General features: G+C 48.6%; 3 protein-coding genes across 7 annotated transcripts in view; 2 read left to right on the top strand and 1 right to left on the bottom strand.

The window, feature by feature from the left end:
- The first annotated feature begins 53 nt into the window (after positions 1-53).
- On the top strand, positions 54-9552 carry ehd2b (EH-domain containing 2b). Of its 5 annotated transcripts, none has more exons than XM_030380375.1 (8): positions 54-162; positions 441-501; positions 2025-2253; positions 2663-2839; positions 4435-4550; positions 5577-5989; positions 6449-6613; positions 7972-9552. In XM_030380375.1, the coding sequence occupies exons 3-8, from the start codon at positions 2033-2035 to the stop codon at positions 8533-8535; spliced, it is 1656 nt and encodes a 551-aa protein (XP_030236235.1). In that variant the 5' UTR covers positions 54-162; positions 441-501; positions 2025-2032; the 3' UTR covers positions 8536-9552. The 5 variants fall into 5 exon arrangements, with proteins under 5 accessions (XP_030236235.1, XP_030236234.1, XP_030236236.1 ...); XM_030380374.1 differs by having other exon boundaries at positions 55-162; positions 2021-2253; XM_030380376.1 differs by having other exon boundaries at positions 74-288; positions 2021-2253; positions 4435-4532.
- A 1813-nt stretch (positions 9553-11365) lies between these two features.
- On the bottom strand, positions 11366-13982 carry nup88 (nucleoporin 88). The gene has a single exon (XM_030380358.1). It carries the CDS (start codon positions 13965-13967, stop codon positions 11766-11768), a length of 2202 nt encoding a protein of 733 aa, XP_030236218.1. The 5' UTR covers positions 13968-13982; the 3' UTR covers positions 11366-11765.
- A 378-nt stretch (positions 13983-14360) lies between these two features.
- psmd8 (proteasome 26S subunit, non-ATPase 8) overlaps positions 14361-18776 on the top strand; it is a 4744-nt gene continuing 328 nt past the window's right edge. The window contains exons 1-7 of the mRNA XM_030380386.1: positions 14361-14510; positions 14983-15055; positions 15157-15259; positions 15442-15607; positions 15856-15956; positions 16080-16191; positions 18276-18776. The exon at positions 18276-18776 is cut by the window's right edge and continues 328 nt beyond it. Coding sequence (XP_030236246.1) covers positions 14406-14510; positions 14983-15055; positions 15157-15259; positions 15442-15607; positions 15856-15956; positions 16080-16191; positions 18276-18413 — 798 coding nt within the window. The 5' untranslated portion in view covers positions 14361-14405 and the 3' untranslated portion in view covers positions 18414-18776. The remainder of the gene's footprint in view (positions 14511-14982; positions 15056-15156; positions 15260-15441; positions 15608-15855; positions 15957-16079; positions 16192-18275) is intronic.

Below are 18776 nucleotides of genomic sequence, written 5' to 3'. Positions count from 1 at the left end.
TACTCCCCCCCCCCCTGCCTCGGAGGTTCCACCACACCCTCGGGCCCTCCTTCAGCTCATCCCATCTCAGAAGGGGTGAGCAGGGGAGCAGGCATCCCTAAAGGAGGAGGTGCATACGGAGGAGAAGCTGAGCCAGACCGAGGGGGAGCGAGAGAGAGAGAGGTTGGTTCCTGTGAGAGAGTGTCCTCCCGTGCTCCTAATACTACTGCACGTTGATCGAGGAGCCTGCCAGCCCTGGAGCTCATCTGAGATCCATTAAAGCCAGCAGAAGAAGCCATCCTCACTCAGGTGGTGCTGACACTCCATCGCGGAGGACTGCTATTCGCTGACACGTCAAAGACCTGCATGTAGCAACAGCTCATTCCAGAGGGAAAAAAAAAAATCTGTAAATTATTTTTGTCCTCCAGACATATATCTTCTTTTTTTCCCCAACTCTGCAGACGGCTAGAGGAGACTTTGGAAGGCGTTTGAAGAAGACTTTCCTGGATCCAAAGTCACGCGGTAAATATACTTTTTTAATTTGACTTTAATTCTGTTGTACGCACTTTTCCTCCGCGTAATTTTGTTACCACTCAAAAGCTTTTGCGGAAAGGTTACAGACACGTGACCTGAAGTCAGAGAGAGCCTTAAAACCTTGATTAAAAGTTGTTTTTTCATTGGCATCGTCATCAAAACGGCTTTGCTTCAATTTGAGAAATTATAAATAATTGGATCACGCTCAAACCCTGAATCGCTCCTTGTATGTTAACGTTCTTTCTGAAACAGCCTTGACGTGCTGTTTGTGGTTCACAAACCCACAAGGCATTTTCCAACTTCCAACTGAAAAGCGGCTTCTACAGAGCCAATGTGATTCAACTCTTATAAAGACTTTCAACTCTTCCTTTCTCCCTCTCTCCTAACTCCTAACAGTTTCCGAATTGCTAAAAGGTTCCACAGTAGATAATGACGTAGGTGTTTATACCAGTGATCTCCGGGCTTGCTAGAAGTTGATTATTTTCTGCATTAAACGGCTCTCTGCTCTCTCAACAGTCTTGTGACACTGTTCTGTTGCCCTCCCGCCTCAGGGCAGTGTTCATTCTCTAAGATTCATACAGTCAAACAGTTAAATAACTCCACGTACGAGAAGATGCCTTGAAGTTTGGCGCACGCCTTTTAAAAAAACAAAAGGAAATTTCTAGGATGGGCCAGGGAATCTTTACCTCTGCGTTTGATATCTGATCCACGGCTGTTCCTAACTAGCGCCTGTCATGAGGTGGAATCCTGCCTGTGCATGCACGCTCCGCATCTTCCCAGCAGCAGCTCATTGTGTGAGCCATGGACACAATGGTGCACCTAATTCATCTGGTAATGGGCTGAGGAAGCCTGTGGGGGTAAAAAATGAATGCCTCACTCTTTTCAATGTGAGGAAATGAGCAGGGGCCTGTTCAATGTGTGTTCACTGGGCCGGGCCGGCACGGTTTCCACAGCCAACTACAGGTTCCAGTTTTTTCCAGATGCGCACTAACAAAGCTCGGCACTCTGCTGGTCTCGCCAGCCCTTCCTGGTTCCACGTCCGTAGGAAAAGTAGTGTTAGTGGTGGGAGCCCTCTCCTTGTACAGTTCCCTTCTGTGGGGTCAAGTTTGTCGATCCACTGCTCCTGTTTCTGTTATGCTCCCCTCAGTGGCGCTTGAGGTGTGCTCTAGTCAAGGCTCGTTGGAAGAGGGGTGTGTATATTTCAAAAAGGGGTCAGCCGCGTGAACTCTAGACCTCAGTCATCATCCCTTTCATTGAAGCGAGTGACGTTGCAAGCGGCACTCTAATAAACACAGGAAACAAACCCAAGGCACTCCAAGGCCCAAGCACAGGAAACATAGGTACAGCGACACAGAGGGGGCATAGGAAACACACACACACACACACACACACACACACACACACACACACACACACACACACACACACACACACACACACACACACACACACACACACACACACAGGCGTAGATTTACTTCACATGTTCCCTTCAACTGTCCTCCAGCCAGAAGCCGACATGTCGCGCTGGGGACGGAAGAACGTGAAGAAGACGCCGGAGGTGATCCGCACGGTGACCGAGGGCCTCAAGTCTCTGTACCGCAAGAAGCTGCTGCCCCTGGAGCAGTACTACGGCTTCCATGACTTCCACTCCCCCAGCCTGGAGGAGGCCGACTTCGACAACAAGCCCATGGTGCTGGTGGTGGGCCAGTACTCCACAGGGAAGACCACCTTCATCCAGTAAGCCAGCCGTGGGTCTCAAATGGGTCCTCTGGGCCACTCCAGTTCTGTGCTGTTTTAAGCTCATTTAGGTTTTTAAGGTGTTTTTCGCCACGGTGAAATGCATGCAGTATGTTGAAGTCCTCGCTTTTGTACCAGTAACCTTACCAGTAACATCACAGTGTGTAATGGGGTGACATGCGGGTTAGGTATGTGGCCTTAGAGTCCGGAGTAAATCACCAGATGTGTGACATCTGCAATCAATGATTAAACCGTCCCAGTACAATTGAATAGACTTGACAGAACAGTAAGGGTTGCGAATCCTCCACCAATGAAACAACAAAAAGCCAATCAATTGAACCCAAGCGGGCTTTACATCGCCCTGCTCTGAGGGGGCTGCCTAACGGGGGCTGTGGTCTGGCGTGGTCAGGTACCTCCTGGAGCAGGACATCCCCGGGAGCAGGGTGGGTCCAGAGCCCACCACCGACTGCTTCACGGCCATCATGCACGGCGAGGTAGAGGGCGTGATCCCCGGCAACGCCCTCATCGTTGACCCCAACAAGCCTTTCCGCAAGCTCAACCCATTCGGCAACACCTTCCTCAACAGGTGAGTGTGTGAAGGTGCGGCTGTGTGTGTTTACGTTGGGGGGGGGGGGGGGGGGGGGGGGGTATGCAAGTATGCAAGTGCAATAAAGTACTTGCATACTTTATTGATCCCAGATTGGGAAAGGTCTCGTGTCATGGCAGAAAGAAACAATACAAAGTTACAAAAGTGAGATATTATTATGATGAAATTAGATTTTACAAAGGGATACAAATCCACAAAGAATATATACGTAAATATATGCAGAAAAGAAGATCCATAAATAGATGTTCAAATGATCCCCAGTTGAGGAAGACGAGGCCGGCATTCGTCCGTCGGTGAAACAATACATCATTGTTGGGTAGGTCGAAGTTAAAGGAAGATCCCCCTTTGACCTTCACACCTACGTAATGGATCGGTCGTAGGAAACATCTCGGGGGGGCCTGCAGCACAAAATGGAAGCCAGGCAGAGTTGGAAAGATAACAGCGCAAAGAAAAAAAAATAATGTGCGAGTTCTCGCTCGGTGGAATTTCGAGTCCTCGTGCCAGAGTTCCGTGCAGGGAGGCACTCTCCTTATTTGTGGAAAAAACATGGAGCTGGGGGAGATATCACTCCAGAGGGTGAGGAAAGCTCTCGTCCTCAAGGTCGGGGTGCGGGGGGGGGGGGGGGTGGGGAGCCGAGATGTTTGGAGAGGTTCAGAGACGGGGACGGGGACGGGAGGGGGGCAGGGAGCTCTGACACATCCCGGGGGGGGAACGCACAAACAAGTGAGGTCACATACTGGTGGTGTCGCTCCGGGAATCTGGAGCAGAAGCTAAACGCTGAGGACCGATCCCTTCCAGCGCTCTGGCATGCGTTTTCCCTTTTTTTTCTTCTCCTGTGGGTACATTTTTCCATTGATGTGAGTCTGGAGCAGAGACCATGAGATGTGGTCTGTAACCAAGGCCATAGTTTGTTGTTGGCAACCGCACCACTGCGAAGAACAGGCATGGCAGGTTAGGGAGAAACAGGGGTTTCCAGTGAAGAGCAGAGGAAGAGGGGATCTGACGCTAGGTTTCCAGGGGTAGTCCCCGCTCCACATCGGGGTGCGCTGGCCCCGCCATGTGTTGCGTCTCTCCCTTTTCTCTCCGACTTCCTGTCCGGGGAACCGCCAGCTCATTAGAGTCGTAAGCCAGAGGAAGTGTGGCTGTTGTTGTAAGACACAACATCGTAAGGGGCCCGTATTGTTTAATCCTGGCGCTGGCAGATATTTTCCGTCAGGAAGCCTGAAGCATGGAGAGGCCAGCCCTGAACACAATGGTCTGGAGGTGGGAGTAGGACGGCCGTTTCCAGCCTGCTTCATAGATCATGCCCCTATGGCCGAGGCCATGATAACACATCACCATATTTCACAAGGCTCACATTCTTTCCATCGATGTTTGTAATAGATTGCGATAGATAAGGCAAAGCTTATCCCCAGTGACCGCAGGTGGAGGATGCCTCCCAAGCGAGCTTGCGTGGGACATTGTTAAAGCTTTGTGTGTTTATGTGAGACGCTTGTTTCTTGCGTTTAGCGTCGTCGGGGCTATGTGTGTTTACGTTGAGGTGTGCGGGTGTGTCTCACTTCTCGCTCCGCCAGGTTCCAGTGTGCCCAGATTCCGAACCAGGTGCTGGAAAGCATCAGCATCATCGACACCCCGGGGATCCTGTCGGGGGCCAAGCAGAGAGTGAGCCGAGGTGAGAGGAGCACCAAAGGTGAGGAGGGCGGGGGGGGGAGAAAGACACCCGCGTTCTGAGAGTCACCACCACCACCACCACCACCGCACCCCTGCTGTGAACCATCGCCCTCTTGTCTCACCCAGCTAACCCATGGATGCTCTCTGTTCCATTATCACCTGGTGGGGGGAACGGCCTCAAGTGGTTATGAACCACGAGAGCTGCTCATTGGTTGACTCTCCTCCTCATCATCATCATCATCATCATCATCACATTCCCCGTCATTATCTTTATATCATATTTTCATATACATTCCCTTTCAATCATTGTGTATTCCTTATGACCCTCTGGATGACTAAATAATAATCTAATAATAATGTTTACACAGTTTTAACATTTAAAGTCGCAATGGTTAAGATGGAGCCAAAGTCAGCAGGGGGAACATTTTTTAAAATAATTAAAAAAACTAAATAGGAGTGTTCTTTCCACTCTAAGCCTGTCCAACTGTGTTACACAAACTAGCGTATCTCGGATAGCTGAGTGACGTGAGTGGGAGGGGGCTTGGGAGTGTCGATATCACTATTCTTGTAAACAAAGGGAGAGGTATGGGCCCGCCAGCCTTTTTTTTTTTTGAATATATTTAGGATGTGAGTTTAATAATACCATAATTGAAATCACTATGGCTGAGAATAAACCACAGATATGTCCACGTCATTTTAAGGTAGGAGCTTGCACCTTTAATAATACCACTTCTCAAAGTCTAAGATTGCTATGTCTGACGTAAACAGCAATCTTGACCACACGAACAATGTCCTGTGACTCAGAGCTATCCGTGTCTTGTATGACAATGAGGATGATGATGATGATGATGTGTCCAGGAACAGCGAGAAAAAAAATAAGTCCTGAACCGCTGGATACGTGGTGTGAAACGTGTCTTTCTCCCCGTTCTCCTTCCACACGGGTCAAATGTCTTCCTATGTGTCACTTACACAACCACATATTTCCCGCGCTCTTTACACGACCAGCCCTTTTTACAAAAAAACGATCTCCCTTCCCGGTTCCCAGGCTACGACTTCCCCGCCGTGCTGCGGTGGTTCGCCGAGCGCGTGGACCGCATCATCCTGCTGTTCGACGCCCACAAGCTGGAGATCTCCGACGAGTTCTCCGAGGCCATCGGCGCCCTGAAGGGCAACGAGGACAAGCTGCGGGTGGTCCTCAACAAGGCCGACATGGTGGACACCCAGCAGCTGATGCGCGTGTACGGCGCGCTCATGTGGTCCCTGGGCAAGGTGTTCAACACGCCGGAGGTGCTGCGCGTCTACATCGGCTCCTTCTGGGCCGAGCCGCTCCTGGTGGCGGACAACCGCAAGCTGTTTGAGCTGGAGGAGGAGGACCTGTTCGCCGACATCCAAAACCTGCCCCGCAACTCGGCCCTGCGCAAGCTCAACGACCTGGTCAAGAGGGCGCGTCTGGTCCGGGTGAGGAGAGTGGGGGGGTGTTTGGGAGGGGGGGGGGGGGGGGGGGGGGGGGGGGGGGTGGAGTGGAAGATGGCTGGTTGGAGCAGCCTCACCTGGCCAGAGTCAGACTGATTGGGTTCTGGGGGCTGGGGGAGGCTGCACACCTGTTGTGCACAGGTTAAACCAGCCACCGTCCACACACTCCCACAGGGGTCTTAAAATAGGAGGCGGTTCTTGGTGTTTGGTCAAAGATTGTGATGGATTTGGACCCGAGGAGATCCAAACCTGCCTGATCCTGCTCATGCATGTTCAGATGCTGAAGGAGCTCTTATCAAAGTCTTTACTGCCCTCCTTAACGATTTTTATGCTCCTTACTTTATAAGCTCCTTAATGCTGTTTAAAGCAGGTAAGGCTCCTTTTAAACCGTTTAGCTCCTTAACGCTCGTTTTAAAGCTCCTCCCCGCTCCTGTCCCCTCCCAGGTCCACGCCCACATCATCAGCCACCTGAAGCAGGAGATGCCGTCCGTGTTCAGGAAGGACAACAAGAAGAAGACCCTCATCTACCAGCTGCCCGTCATCTTCTCCAAGATCCAGCTGCAGCATCACATCTCCCCCGGAGACTTCCCCGACTGCACCAAGATGCAGGTTAGTTTGATTTCGAATTGACTATTCGTATAGCAGATGCTGTTTCCAAATAGCTTCCAAAATTCAGACTTATGTCAGTAATGAGAAGGTAGGGCTTGAGGGCATGTGGGCCCTCTCGATTGGGTTTGTTTAGGCTTCCCATGCCATGTTGATGTGGCCTGTGAAGCCCGTCACTGGTGATCCTGCCGCTGTTCTTCTGGAAACATCTGGTTCTCAGGCCTGATTCAGGGCAAATATGTGCAACAGCCGTCGTTTTTGTTTTTGCTTCATCTTGGCAAGGAAAGAGGGTTATCTTGATACATGTACACACAGGATTCTCACGATAAATAGTGAAAACTAATAAGAATTTCTCAAATGTTTTTGTAATATGAGTAATGCTATGTTGTTCATGACTTCATAATCATGTACGATATAATATTGCAATTTCCTAATATATTATTGCTAGTATATCGATCATATTATACGGCTCTTACAGTATCTCAATTATATTTAGATATTACTTTGGCTATCCCAGGGGGGGAAATCAGCATGATAATGTCAGCATAGTATTTTTAGAGCAGCCTATCTCTTTTATAGTATCCCTATTATGGTATCACCCAGTATACCAAAACACAGGATAGCATTGTATAGCTCAGTGTTGCATAGCACAGTGTTGCATAGCTCAGTGTTGTATAGCTCAGTGTTGCATAGACCGGTGTTGTATAGCGCAGTGTTGCATAGAACGCCGGTATTGTATAGCACAGTGTTGTATAGCTCACTGTTGTATAGCATAGTGTTGCATAGCGCGGTATTGTATAGCACAGTGTTGCATTGCTCAGTATTGCATAGAAGTGTTGTATAGCAATATTGTATCGCTCACAGTCGTATTTTATAGCAGTATTGTTTAGCTCAGTGTTGTTTAGCTTAGTATTGTAAGCTCAGTGTTGTTTAGCTCAGTGTTGTTTAGCTCAGTGTTGTTTAGCTCAGTGTTGTTTAGCCCAGTGTTGTTTAGCTCAGTGTTGTTTAGCTCAGTATTGTAAGCTCAGTGTTGTTTAGCTCAGTGTTGTTTAGCTCAGTGTTGTTTAGCTCAGTGTTGTTTAGCCCAGTGTTGTTTAGCTCAGTGTTGTTTAGCTCAGTGTTGTTTAGCTCAGTGTTGTTTAGCTCAGTGTTGTTTAGCTCAGTGTTGTTTAGCTCAGTGTTGTTTAGCTCAGTGTTGTTTAGCTCAGTGTTGTTTAGCCCAGTGTTGTTTAGCTCAGTATTGTTTAGCTCAGTGTTGTTTAGCTCAGTGTTGTTTAGCTCAGTGTTGTTTAGCTCAGTGTTGTTTAGCTCAGTGTTGTTTAGCTCAGTATGGGTCTGATGTGGGCCCCGCCCCCCAACAGGAGCAACTGCTGGTGCACGACTTCACCAAGTTCAAGACGCTGAAGCCCACCCTGATGGCGGCGTTGGACGAGCTGCTGTCGTCCGACATCGCCACGCTGATGCCCCTGCTGCGGCAGGAGGAGCTGGAGAACAACGACCAGATGGGGGTGCAGGGAGGCGCCTTCCTGGGCACCCGGGCCGGGCCCTTCATGGAGGGGGACCCCTTCGGCGTGCTGGAGAACGGCGGGGAGAGCCACGGCGAAGGGGAGGGGGAGGAGGACTGGGTGGTCACCAAGGACAAGGCCAAGTACGACGAGATCTTCTACAACCTGGCGCCCAACGAGGGCAAGCTGAGCGGCACCAAGGCCAAGGACTGGATGGTGAGCACCCGCCTGCCCAACTCGGTGCTGGGCCGCATCTGGAAGCTGTCGGACGTGGACCGCGACGGCATGCTGGACGCCGAGGAGTTTGCCCTGGCCAGTCACCTGATCGAGGTGAAGCTGGAGGGCCACGGTCTGCCCCCGGAACTGCCCAGTCGCTTGGTGCCCCCGTCAAAGCGCAGGCAGAAGGGGTCGGACGCCTAAAACCGGGGACCCCGCCCCGCCCCCCACCTTACCGCCGCCGCCCCCCAATGCCTGGAGGCCAGAGGGACCCTTCTCACACAGATGGCCCATAGCTCCCTACCCCTTCCCCCTCTCCCCCCCCCCCCCCACGCCACGCCCCAAGAACCCAACCCAGCTGGATCACATAGCTACGCCGGGTGGAATCCGTTACTTTGAAGGGATTCACTGATTTGATACTTTGACTTGGACCCAAGTTCAAGGGCAAGGTCGCCAAAGAGGTAGGCTACAGCTATCGACAGCGCCTGTAGGCTAAAGTTAGTGGCTCTGACGTATTTGAAGAGATTCTCTCCTAAAAAGTCGACATGGGTTGGTTCAATTGTTGCTTATTTTTCTTAGATCGCTTTGATGTTTGATTTGCTTTATAAAAAAATAGGTTTCAATGATTCAATTATTTGCTGAGAATAAAAGCCTTGAGCCCTTTCCAAGAAAATAGTATTCGAGTATTTTATATTTGAAAGATTTGAACGGAGAGAGAATGAGGCCTTTTAGTATTAAAACGCTTTGGAGCATTGCTGACTCCTTGAGACCAGAGTATCTGTGTTTTATCTGATTTGAAATATCCTATAGTCCTAAATGCTTTGGCAACAATGTTCAATGTATGTAAATGTACTGTATAAACAAGAGAACATCGCTTTATGATGTATAAACCAATATTTTGGATTATCTGATGTAGCCTAATTAAGGCATGTTTAGCTAAAGATGCAGTCGTTATCTAATAACCAAATACATTCAAGGCATATTTTAATGCTTCACATGCCTTCTGATTTATCTTCACCACCATATTGTGCATCTATTTTGCTGTACTTTGTAATATTTGTGTTTGTTCGTTTTTTTTGAAGAGGACAATACTTCTCTGTTGTGTAAATGAATGTCACATGCTCACATGGTGCAATTTCCAACAAAACAGCCCTATTGATATTACTAACTACTGTACAACTGTTGCCAACTGGTATAACCAAATAAACTGTATTGACTGTGTGCAGGTCTACGGCTCTTTTGTTTTGCAGTAGTGGTAGTAGGCCTAATCTAACGAATGCACATGACACTTTGAATACAAAGCGATGGATCCGAAAGAAAACGATACCCTTTTTGGACATTCTTACGTTTCGATTCAGTCTCGGTAAACTAGGGAAATGTAACCGAATGAGCTTACTTCTCCTTTCCCCTTTATCCGTGTTTTTCTTTGGTGTAATTCTCAGTTGGTTCCACAGTGACAGATCTGATAAACACTGACTCACACCGAGCCCCTGCCAAATCCCCATACCAACTTTTTCCGTGGCTCGACCCCTCTCCTCTCCAACTCTCTCAAACTCTCACACAGTCAACTTCACACGCACAGTACACTTTCCACTTTTCTTATGCTTTAGATGTGTCTCACCCTTTACCCAGCAATTTGGGATCCTAAAACTGCTGTATTTAAAGTACAGCTAGAATATAACAGGGATCCACGTGTGCATTTGCGTAGTAGCTAATATTAAAGTGCGTTCATGCGCGTGTTACTTTGGAGCGCTTTAAACCAAGTGCGCGGTTTATGGACAGTAGTAGGCCAGTATATTCCGTTCCTCCGTAGAAAGAAACCCAAACGCGAAGCAGAGGCAGCTCGCCCCTCCTCTTTTCTTCCTCCCTGCTCACTGGAGTTTACAGAGTGACTCACATGCAAGGAATGCGGTGGGCTGGTCGGAGTTATTAATACCTCTTTTCCTAGGGTCTGCTAAGTTTCCTTACGCTCATGCGCGGGATCGACACACTGTACCTTTATGGAAGACTAGAACATCCCCCTATTTGGTGTGTTGCTGCTGGACCGCACCAACATACAGAAGAAGTTAACCCCAGGCGCTCCTGTAGGCTAGGGCTTAGTTCAGAAAAACAACACAATCAGGCGAAAAGTGAAAACGCTTTAGGGAATAACTTTGTGACGAACAGAATAAGGCCGGGATGAGAGCTCTTTTTCTTCAATCTTGTAAAATGAGCTTCCCCTGTCATATCGAATGGCTTTTTGTTCTTGCAAAAAAAAAAAAATCGGTTCCAAGAATGTCATGGCATTTCATTGCTATTATGCACTTAGATACACTGAGTCATGTGCCAATTTGATTTACAGCTGTTGCACGACACATATGAACAGTATGTAGCCTACAAGGCTGTGGTACGGAGGGGAGGGCAGCGAAATGAGTAAGGAAGAGTACAGGGGGCATCAGTAAATTGGATTAATCGAAAAACAATGTTGCCCACTCAACCATACTAACAGGGGTCTCCGCATACGTCACAGTGTTATTGCGTGGGGAAGCCCTCGCAGGCGCCAGCGGGTTTGGTTTGTGGTCTGAAGTGAAGGGGAAAACTTCACTCCATACTTCACTTCAAATTCAAAGAATGCTGGTGAGGGGCGACCTCTAGTGGGAAGAAGACATAATGCACCTTGTGTCAATACAGTGCACTGGATTTGGCCTAACTCCCATTATGTCAAGTTCAGTGCGGTACCTGACGTTTTATTCCCTTGACCCCACTTTAAGGTCAAAAGTTATTTGGGCCCCAACAACACTGAATCCTTTTAAATTATGTCTTTAATCGAGAATGTATTGTTCAATACAGCTTATAGGTCACTCCCGTATGTACTCATATGTATGCATCCCCAAAGATGAGAAACTGTCCTGTTTATTGAAGTTATAAAGGTCAAACTATTAACCTAAATATAAATAATGTGAAACGTAGATTATGGGTTTCCTCCTTTAACATTAGGTTTAAATAAAGTTACATGGCGCCACATCTATTAAGCAATTTCATTCAAAGCCATTCATAATTAAAGATAATTATAAAGTTTATTTCTGGATTCAAAACAGTATAAAAGTATCGCAAGTTACAAGCGTTCGAAATATGAGTGTCCTTTTAACCAAGAAATGATAGTATTTTGGCTCACAAAAGTCAGGTTTCTTTTTTTATTACAAATAATTCAAACAAGTTTTGTTATCATCAAAGAACATCGCTGTTTACCCAGACACACCAGCACACATCACAAATCAAACAGCGTAAATATCTGCCATGCAGAAGCCCCCTGTGTGAACTGCTTGACCAACACATTTCTTCTCTTGACACTACACTCTTCTACACTTTACACCTCCTGAGAAGTAATGTAGCCTCCTCGACCCATCGACCCATCGACAGGCCGCTCCAGCCATTCACAAAAGCCCGAACCCGCCTCAGAAGCTGAAGGTGTTCTTGATGTCCTTGATCTGCTTCATCATGGTGGAGATCTGCTCCCCGTGCTCCCGCAGCACCCCCTGCACGCACTTCTTCTGGTGGGCGTTGAGCGAGACCCCGCCCCGGGACGGCAACGCCGGCCCCCCTCCCTCCGCCTTGTCCACCTGCTTCTTCTGGTACTCCCTCTTCATGGCCACCTGCCGGATGCCGTTGTCCAGGTGCTTCAGCTGCTCCTCCACCCCCTGCAGCTCCTTCCTCATGTCCTTCTCGCTGTCCGACAGCACGGGAAGCTGGCTGCGCAGGCCGCCCAGCAGGCGCTTGACGCGCCGCGCGATGGCGTCCTGCCGGTACTTGGCGTCCTCGTACTTGTCGGCCAGCCGCTCCGCCGCCTCCCGCAGGCTCCTCTTCTCCAGGCGGCAGGCGGCCAGCTCGTCCGCCTGCGTGCCGCGCTGCGTGGCCAGGAGGCGCGACCGGCGCTGCAGCTCCTCACACGCAGTGTCCTGCTTCAGGACGTACTCCTCGCGGAACACCTGCGTGGCGCGGCTCAGCAGCTGCAGCCACTCCGGCGGCGGGGCGGCGGCGGCGGCCGTCCCCTCGCTGTCCCCCGACCGCAGCACCAAGGGGTTGGCCGAGCCGCGCGCCAGGATGTTGCGCACGTGCCGCTCGAACGAGTCGTCCGGCGGCCCGCGCGACAGGGGGCTCAGGGCCACGGGCCCGGCCCTCGGCCCCGAGCAGAGCAGCGGCGGGGAGGGGGGCCGCACCGAGCTGAGCAGGGGCAGCAGGATGCACTCGTAGGCACTCGTGATGCAGACCATGGTGGCGCCCAGCGACAGGTCCGAGGTCACCAGGAAGCCGCGCACCGGCGCCGAGAGGCTGGTGGCGAGCGGCCGCGTGCACAGGATGTGCTCCACGATGCAGCGCTTCTCCGCCGCCAGCTCCTGCAGGCTGTTGCGGTCGCCCTCGTCCGAGGAGCCCAGGAACTGGTGCAGCTTGTTGAACCAGGTGAGGCCCACGCTGTGCACCCCGGCCTCGTGGGTGCAGTGGTAGCGGTGCTGGCACAGCGGGTCCCGGTGTAACCGGATGGGGCAGGTGAAGTCCGACTCCTGGGGCTCCTCGTCGTCGCCGGTGGCCAGCTTTAGCGTGAGCTCCAGCTCCACGCACTCGAACACGTAGAGGGACGGCACGGAGTCCGAGCCCCGCATCCACCGTTCCCCCACGCCCCCCTCGTCCTCCTCCTCCTCGGACTCCAGCACCACGCAGTGGTACAGCATCCCCGTCTCCGTGGCAATCACTAGAATGTTGGGCACGCAGGGCAGGCACAGGATGGCGCACGCATCGTAGCCGTAGTTATCCTCCGCTGCGGGGTACATGGGAAGGGGTCCCGCGGGCTTGCTGAGGTTCAGCACGCCCATCTGGTTACTGGTGTAGCTCAGGTATGTCTCGCCGTTCTCATAGAGGATATACAGCGGGTAGACCAGCAGGTCTCTGGACGCCTGGCCCGGCACCTGCCGAGAAATGCACGACACTGGCCCGAAGTCGAACGCCACTGCGATCTCGCCCAGGGACGCTGCGTAGGACAACACACGAGAGTGGACGTTGCTGTCTTCCTCTGACTGCGAAACAGGTAGTACCTTGGTTGGGTTCTGGGGTGATTTGAGCCCGTAGAAGCGGATGGTGTTGTCGGAGGTGAGCAGCACTAGGTTTGGTTCTTCCGTCTCGCTGGGATACCATGTCGCCTGCCGTAGAGTGACCGAGGCAGAGCTGGTGAAGAAGCGCTCCGCCACCGGGATGGTCTTGCAGTTGATGTCGCTCCGTCCGCCTTCGAACTCGGACCTTTTCCCCCAGCGCTGTGGGAGCTCCAGCACCGAGACCCCCCGCTGGCCGATCAAAGCGACGTGGTGCTGCGTGGGACTGAGCAGTACCTGGCACACTTCAAAACGAGGCGGGTTGATGCACAGCAGAGTTTGGAAGTTCCCGCTTCCAAAGCTCTCGTCGGAGTTCAGCTGCCTCAAGTTGGTGGTGAAAAACACGCGGTCAACGTCGTTCCAAACAAACAGGTCACAGTCCAGGCAAAAGGTGAGGTTTTTAGCTGCTCTCTTTACATTCGCTTTGGGTTCGGAGTCTAGGATCTCACGTAATTTGCTGAATATGTTATGATTTGGCAGCTCATGTAGCCAACGCTCTCCACCGAAGGCCGCCATCTTGTTCCGCTTACTAAAAACGAGTCACGCCGCGCATGCGGGCTAAGAATCGGATATTTATTTATTTAATATTTATTTAAATCAACAGCATACAGAAAGACAATCACTTAGTATTACAAAAACGATATTGTTTACATACTATATTAATAATCCATACAATTCTGTAATAATACTTTAAATACAACAACATTAATAAAGTAGAGACAAACCAAATTATCCTGATACAAAGATCTTGAAAACCTTATATTACATTGATTTAAACAAGAATTGAAGTACACAATCATTTCAAAATTCATAATTTAATTTTTAACATCAAGTTCGAAGCAACCGTAACAGTGGATCCAGTATCCATGGTAGCCAACATAGTGAACGCATTCTTCTCTTTTACGACAGACGCCGTATTACGTCGGCCGGTGTCGTACATTCTGCAGACTCACCATGGCGCTGAAAGAGACTGCGGGACTGTACGAGACGCTGAGGGCAGAATGGAATAAGAAAAATCCCAGTTTAAATAAATGCGGGGATCTTTTGACAAAACTGAAGGTAAAATCACAACAGCCAGTGTGCTTCACGTGATTATCTCAAACCGAGGGTATTTTATTTGGCCAATTTAGCCATGGTGGCTAACGTTAGCATGCTAAGAAGAACACAAAGTCATTGTAATGTATGGTTAGTTCACGTAATATTGTCCTTTTACATCAAGTCAACAGACGTGAAATTAACCATGTGTATGTTAACCTCGGTTAAACATAATTTGAAGCTCAATTCGACATTTGTATAATCCCAAACCTTGTTATATACTTATTGTTGACGTTAGCCAATGCTACTTCCACATCGTCATCTATAGATATGTGTATACGGATTGTATGTGTTGACACGTTTATGCAGCAATTTTTATGTGTTTCTCAAACAAATGCATTACCATTAACCTTAACATACGCTTCCGTGACCTGTCCTTACTTTCTAGGAAAGTAAGCGTTTTCTTTAAAACATGCCCTTTTCTATTTGTTTACAGATTTCTCTATTAGAATTAAACTTTTTGCCCACGACGGGCGTGAAGCTCACAAAACAGCAGCTAATTCTTGCCCGTGAGTATGACCTAATAGCAGCCCATTACTCCAGATGTCTCCACAAACAAGGATACACCTTTTTATATTTACCCTTCTTTTCTGTGTGCTCCTTATTCTAGGCGATGTACTGGAAATCGGCGCTCTGTGGAGTATCCTCAAGAAGGACATCCCCTCCTTCGAGAGATACATGGCCCAACTAAAATGCTACTATTTTGACTATAAGTAATAAAGCCATTTGTAATAATACATAATAATGAATGGCCTTTTCATAAAGCTTCTCATTGTGAAAACGTGTTTGTAAACAATATAACAATTGTAAACAATGCTGTTGTCCACTGTATTGCCATAGCAACCAGTGCTTTGTTATGACCGCGCTCTGATTATGTCTCTCTACCCTTTTTCAGGGATGAACTGCCCGAGGCAGCGTACATGCACCAGCTCCTGGGCCTTAACCTGCTCTTCCTGCTGTCCCAGAACCGAGTGTCAGAGTTCCACACAGAGCTGGAGAGGCTAAGTGCCAAGGACATCCAGACCAACGTGTACATCAGGCACCCTGTTTCCCTGGAGCAGGTACCTCACTTACATTTACATGCTTTTATTGAAAGTGACTAACAAGTGAGGCGGAGAACAATTAAAGCATGCAATCAAAATTGGAGTAGGTACAAAGAGACTGGTGTGGCACAATCTGGTATTAAAAAAACAGCAATAACTTGACCGTGTGCAGAGTGCCAATAGCGACCAGTAATACAGTTTGGAATAACAATTCAAACTGGGAGGTAATGGCATAAAGTCTAATCTATTCTCATGTTCTTGTCCAGTACCTGATGGAAGGAAGCTACAACAAGGTGTTCCTGGCCAAAGGTAACATTCCTGCAGAGAGCTACACCTTCTTCATTGATATTCTACTTGACACTATCCGGTGAGTACTGAATCTTGATGGCAAAAGTTAAATAGTTGTCTTTTTATATTCAATGAATGTCACATTTGAAGCAGTTAAAAGACACCAATTGAGACCTCCCCCCCACCTCTCCTTGTTTTGCAGGGATGAGATCGCTGGGTGCATAGAGAAGGCCTACGAGCAGATTCAGTTTGCTGAAGCAACCCGTGTGCTGTTCTTCAGCTCTCCAAAGAAGATGACAGAATATGCCAAGAAGGTTGGTATTAGTTCTCATCAGGGAGTGGCTTGCTTCTCACTGACCCAATCTCCCATTGGCTCAATCAAGGGTGGGAGGGTAATTTGCCAATGATGTTACTCGCTTTATTATTGTACACTGCCCACATTGGGATTTGAATCCAGAACGTTTCGGCTGGGAATCAAACACCCTTAGCAGTAGGGATGGGGATCGAAACCTGGTTCTATAAAGGGACGGTTCCACTTTTTCTAAACCCCGGAAATCATCAACGTTTGGGCTTATCGATACCACTATCGATTCCCGTTGTTCATTTATTATTTTTTTGTCCCGTAGGTCCTGTAACATAATGTTGTGTCCCTCGAGTCGCGTCACGGCATTTAAATCAAATCAATCCAATCACTGCAGCGTGTCCACCACTGTTTTTGAATGGAATTGTAAGCAAACGGGTATTACAAGTAAAACAAGTGAAGTCTGGCAGTTAACTTTGCTCGCGAGGATGGCTAAAAGGGCGAAAATAATTTATTGTAAAGAGGGGAACAAAACCTCAATGGCCAAGCACATTAGCATTGTGCATCAAATAAAGGCCAAATGCAGTACATCCGACTGTCTCCGAGTTGAAAAGACTGTGTCCTCCTTCTCCTGTCGCACCACAATCATCCACTCAATGTACGAGTGGTAATCGCACCAACAAACACGGTCGCTAGTCCCTTCAGTTAAAAATAGTAATCCAATTGTGAAATCGGTGTTGTAATCGGCAGCCTTCAAGCTAGTTATCTTAAAAAGTAAATAAAGTTTCAGATGTGCTGCGTGATGATGTGTTGAGGTTGGCTCAGTAAAACGACTGTTCAGTTATCATGATGCGTTCAAATGTAACAAAGAAACTGTAAATTGAGTTTTTGGTGAGAAACATGAGTAATACTGGATTACTCATGTTTCTGTATTACTAATACAGTTGTATAGTGCTCTAATCATTTTAGTAATTAAAACTACTGATGTCAATATTTATTAAGAATTACATATTTAATTTAAAATTATTTATTTCCTAAATATTTTCCTCATCACTATTTCCACCATTAATAGAAAAGTATCAAATGGTATCGATATTAATGATCCCCATCCCTACTTAGCAGTACATTATTCTGCCACCAATACACTGGACAAGAGAATGTTACAAATTCTTTACCAAGGGCGTTCAAAATAAATACTTTCAACACCATCCGTGAACCTGACGTGAACCCAACAGGCACACATTGACCTCAAACTAATGTCTGGTTGACCTGGCCTGTCCTGTGTCTATGTTTGTGTGTTTGACCTGGGATATGTTTGTTTGACCTGGCCTATGTCTAATGTCTGTTTGTTTGACCTGGCCTGTCCTGTGTCTATGTTTGTGTGTTTGACCTGGGACATGTTTGTTTGACCTGGCCTATGTCTAATGTCTGTTTATTTGACCTGGCGGCTGATTCTAATCATGTCTGTGTGTTTGACCGGGCCTGTTTACAACGTCTGTTTGTTTGACCTGGCCTGTGTCTGTGTCTAATGTCTGCTTGTTTGACCTAGCCTGTGTCTAATGTCTGCTTGTTTGACCTGGCCTATGGCTGTGTCTAATGTCTGCTTGTTTGACCTGGCCTCTGTCTAATGTCTGTTTGTTTGACCTGGCCTGTGTCTCTTTGTCTAATGTCTGCTTGTTTGACCTGGCCTGTGTCTAATGTCTGCTTGTTTGACCTGGCCTGTGTCTAATGTCTGCTTGTTTGACCTGGCCTGTGTCTAATGTCTGCTTGTTTGACCTGGCCTGTGTCTAATGTCTGCTTGTTGGACCTGGCCTGTGTCTAATATCTGCTTGTTTGACCTGGCCTGTGTCTAATGTCTGTTTGTTTGACCTGGCCTGTGTCTAATGTCTGCTTGTTGGACCTGGCCTGTGTCTAATGTCTGCTTGTTGGACCTGGCCTGTGTCTAATGTCTGCTTGTTTGACCTGGCCTGTGTCTAATGTCTGCTTGTTGGACCTGGCCTGTGTCTAATGTCTGCTTGTTTGACCTGGCTTGTGTCTAATGTCTGCTTGTTTGACCTGGCCTGTGTCTAATGTCTGCTTGTTTGTTTGGCTGTGCAGCGCGGCTGGACCCAGAGTGCCGACGGCTACTACTCCTTCAGCACCCAGCAGCAGCGGACGGAGGAGGTCACCATCCCGTCCACGGAGCTGGCGCAGCAGGTCATCGAGTACGCACGGCAGCTGGAGATGATCGTGTAATCAGCCATCCTTGGCCCACCTAACCCCCATCCCACTCCCTCCTCCAATGCCTACAAACACAGCTGACATATATACCCACACACACACACAACGGGTCCACATGCAGTCTTCTCCCCCCTCCATAAGCTACAACTCACCTATGGGAGGTTGGCCTGGACATCGGCCACCCCCTGCGTTTTCTCCTGGAGATTGAGTATGTTTTTGTACCTTCTGGAGCGGTAAACCTTTGAATTTATCCAATGTTTTTTTTTTTTTTTTTTTTGTATACCCCTTTGTTTCATTATCATTTTTTTTCATAAAAACGTCAAACTCAATGGGAGCTCCTTTTGGTTTTGACCTCTTGATGCACACACAGACATTACA

The sequence above is a fragment of the Gadus morhua genome, chromosome 16 (assembly GCF_902167405.1).
Source record: "Gadus morhua chromosome 16, gadMor3.0, whole genome shotgun sequence".
NCBI lineage: Eukaryota > Metazoa > Chordata > Actinopteri > Gadiformes > Gadidae > Gadus > Gadus morhua.
The sequence above is the reverse complement of the archived record's forward strand: the minus strand, read 5'-3'. Positions and strand labels throughout refer to the sequence as shown.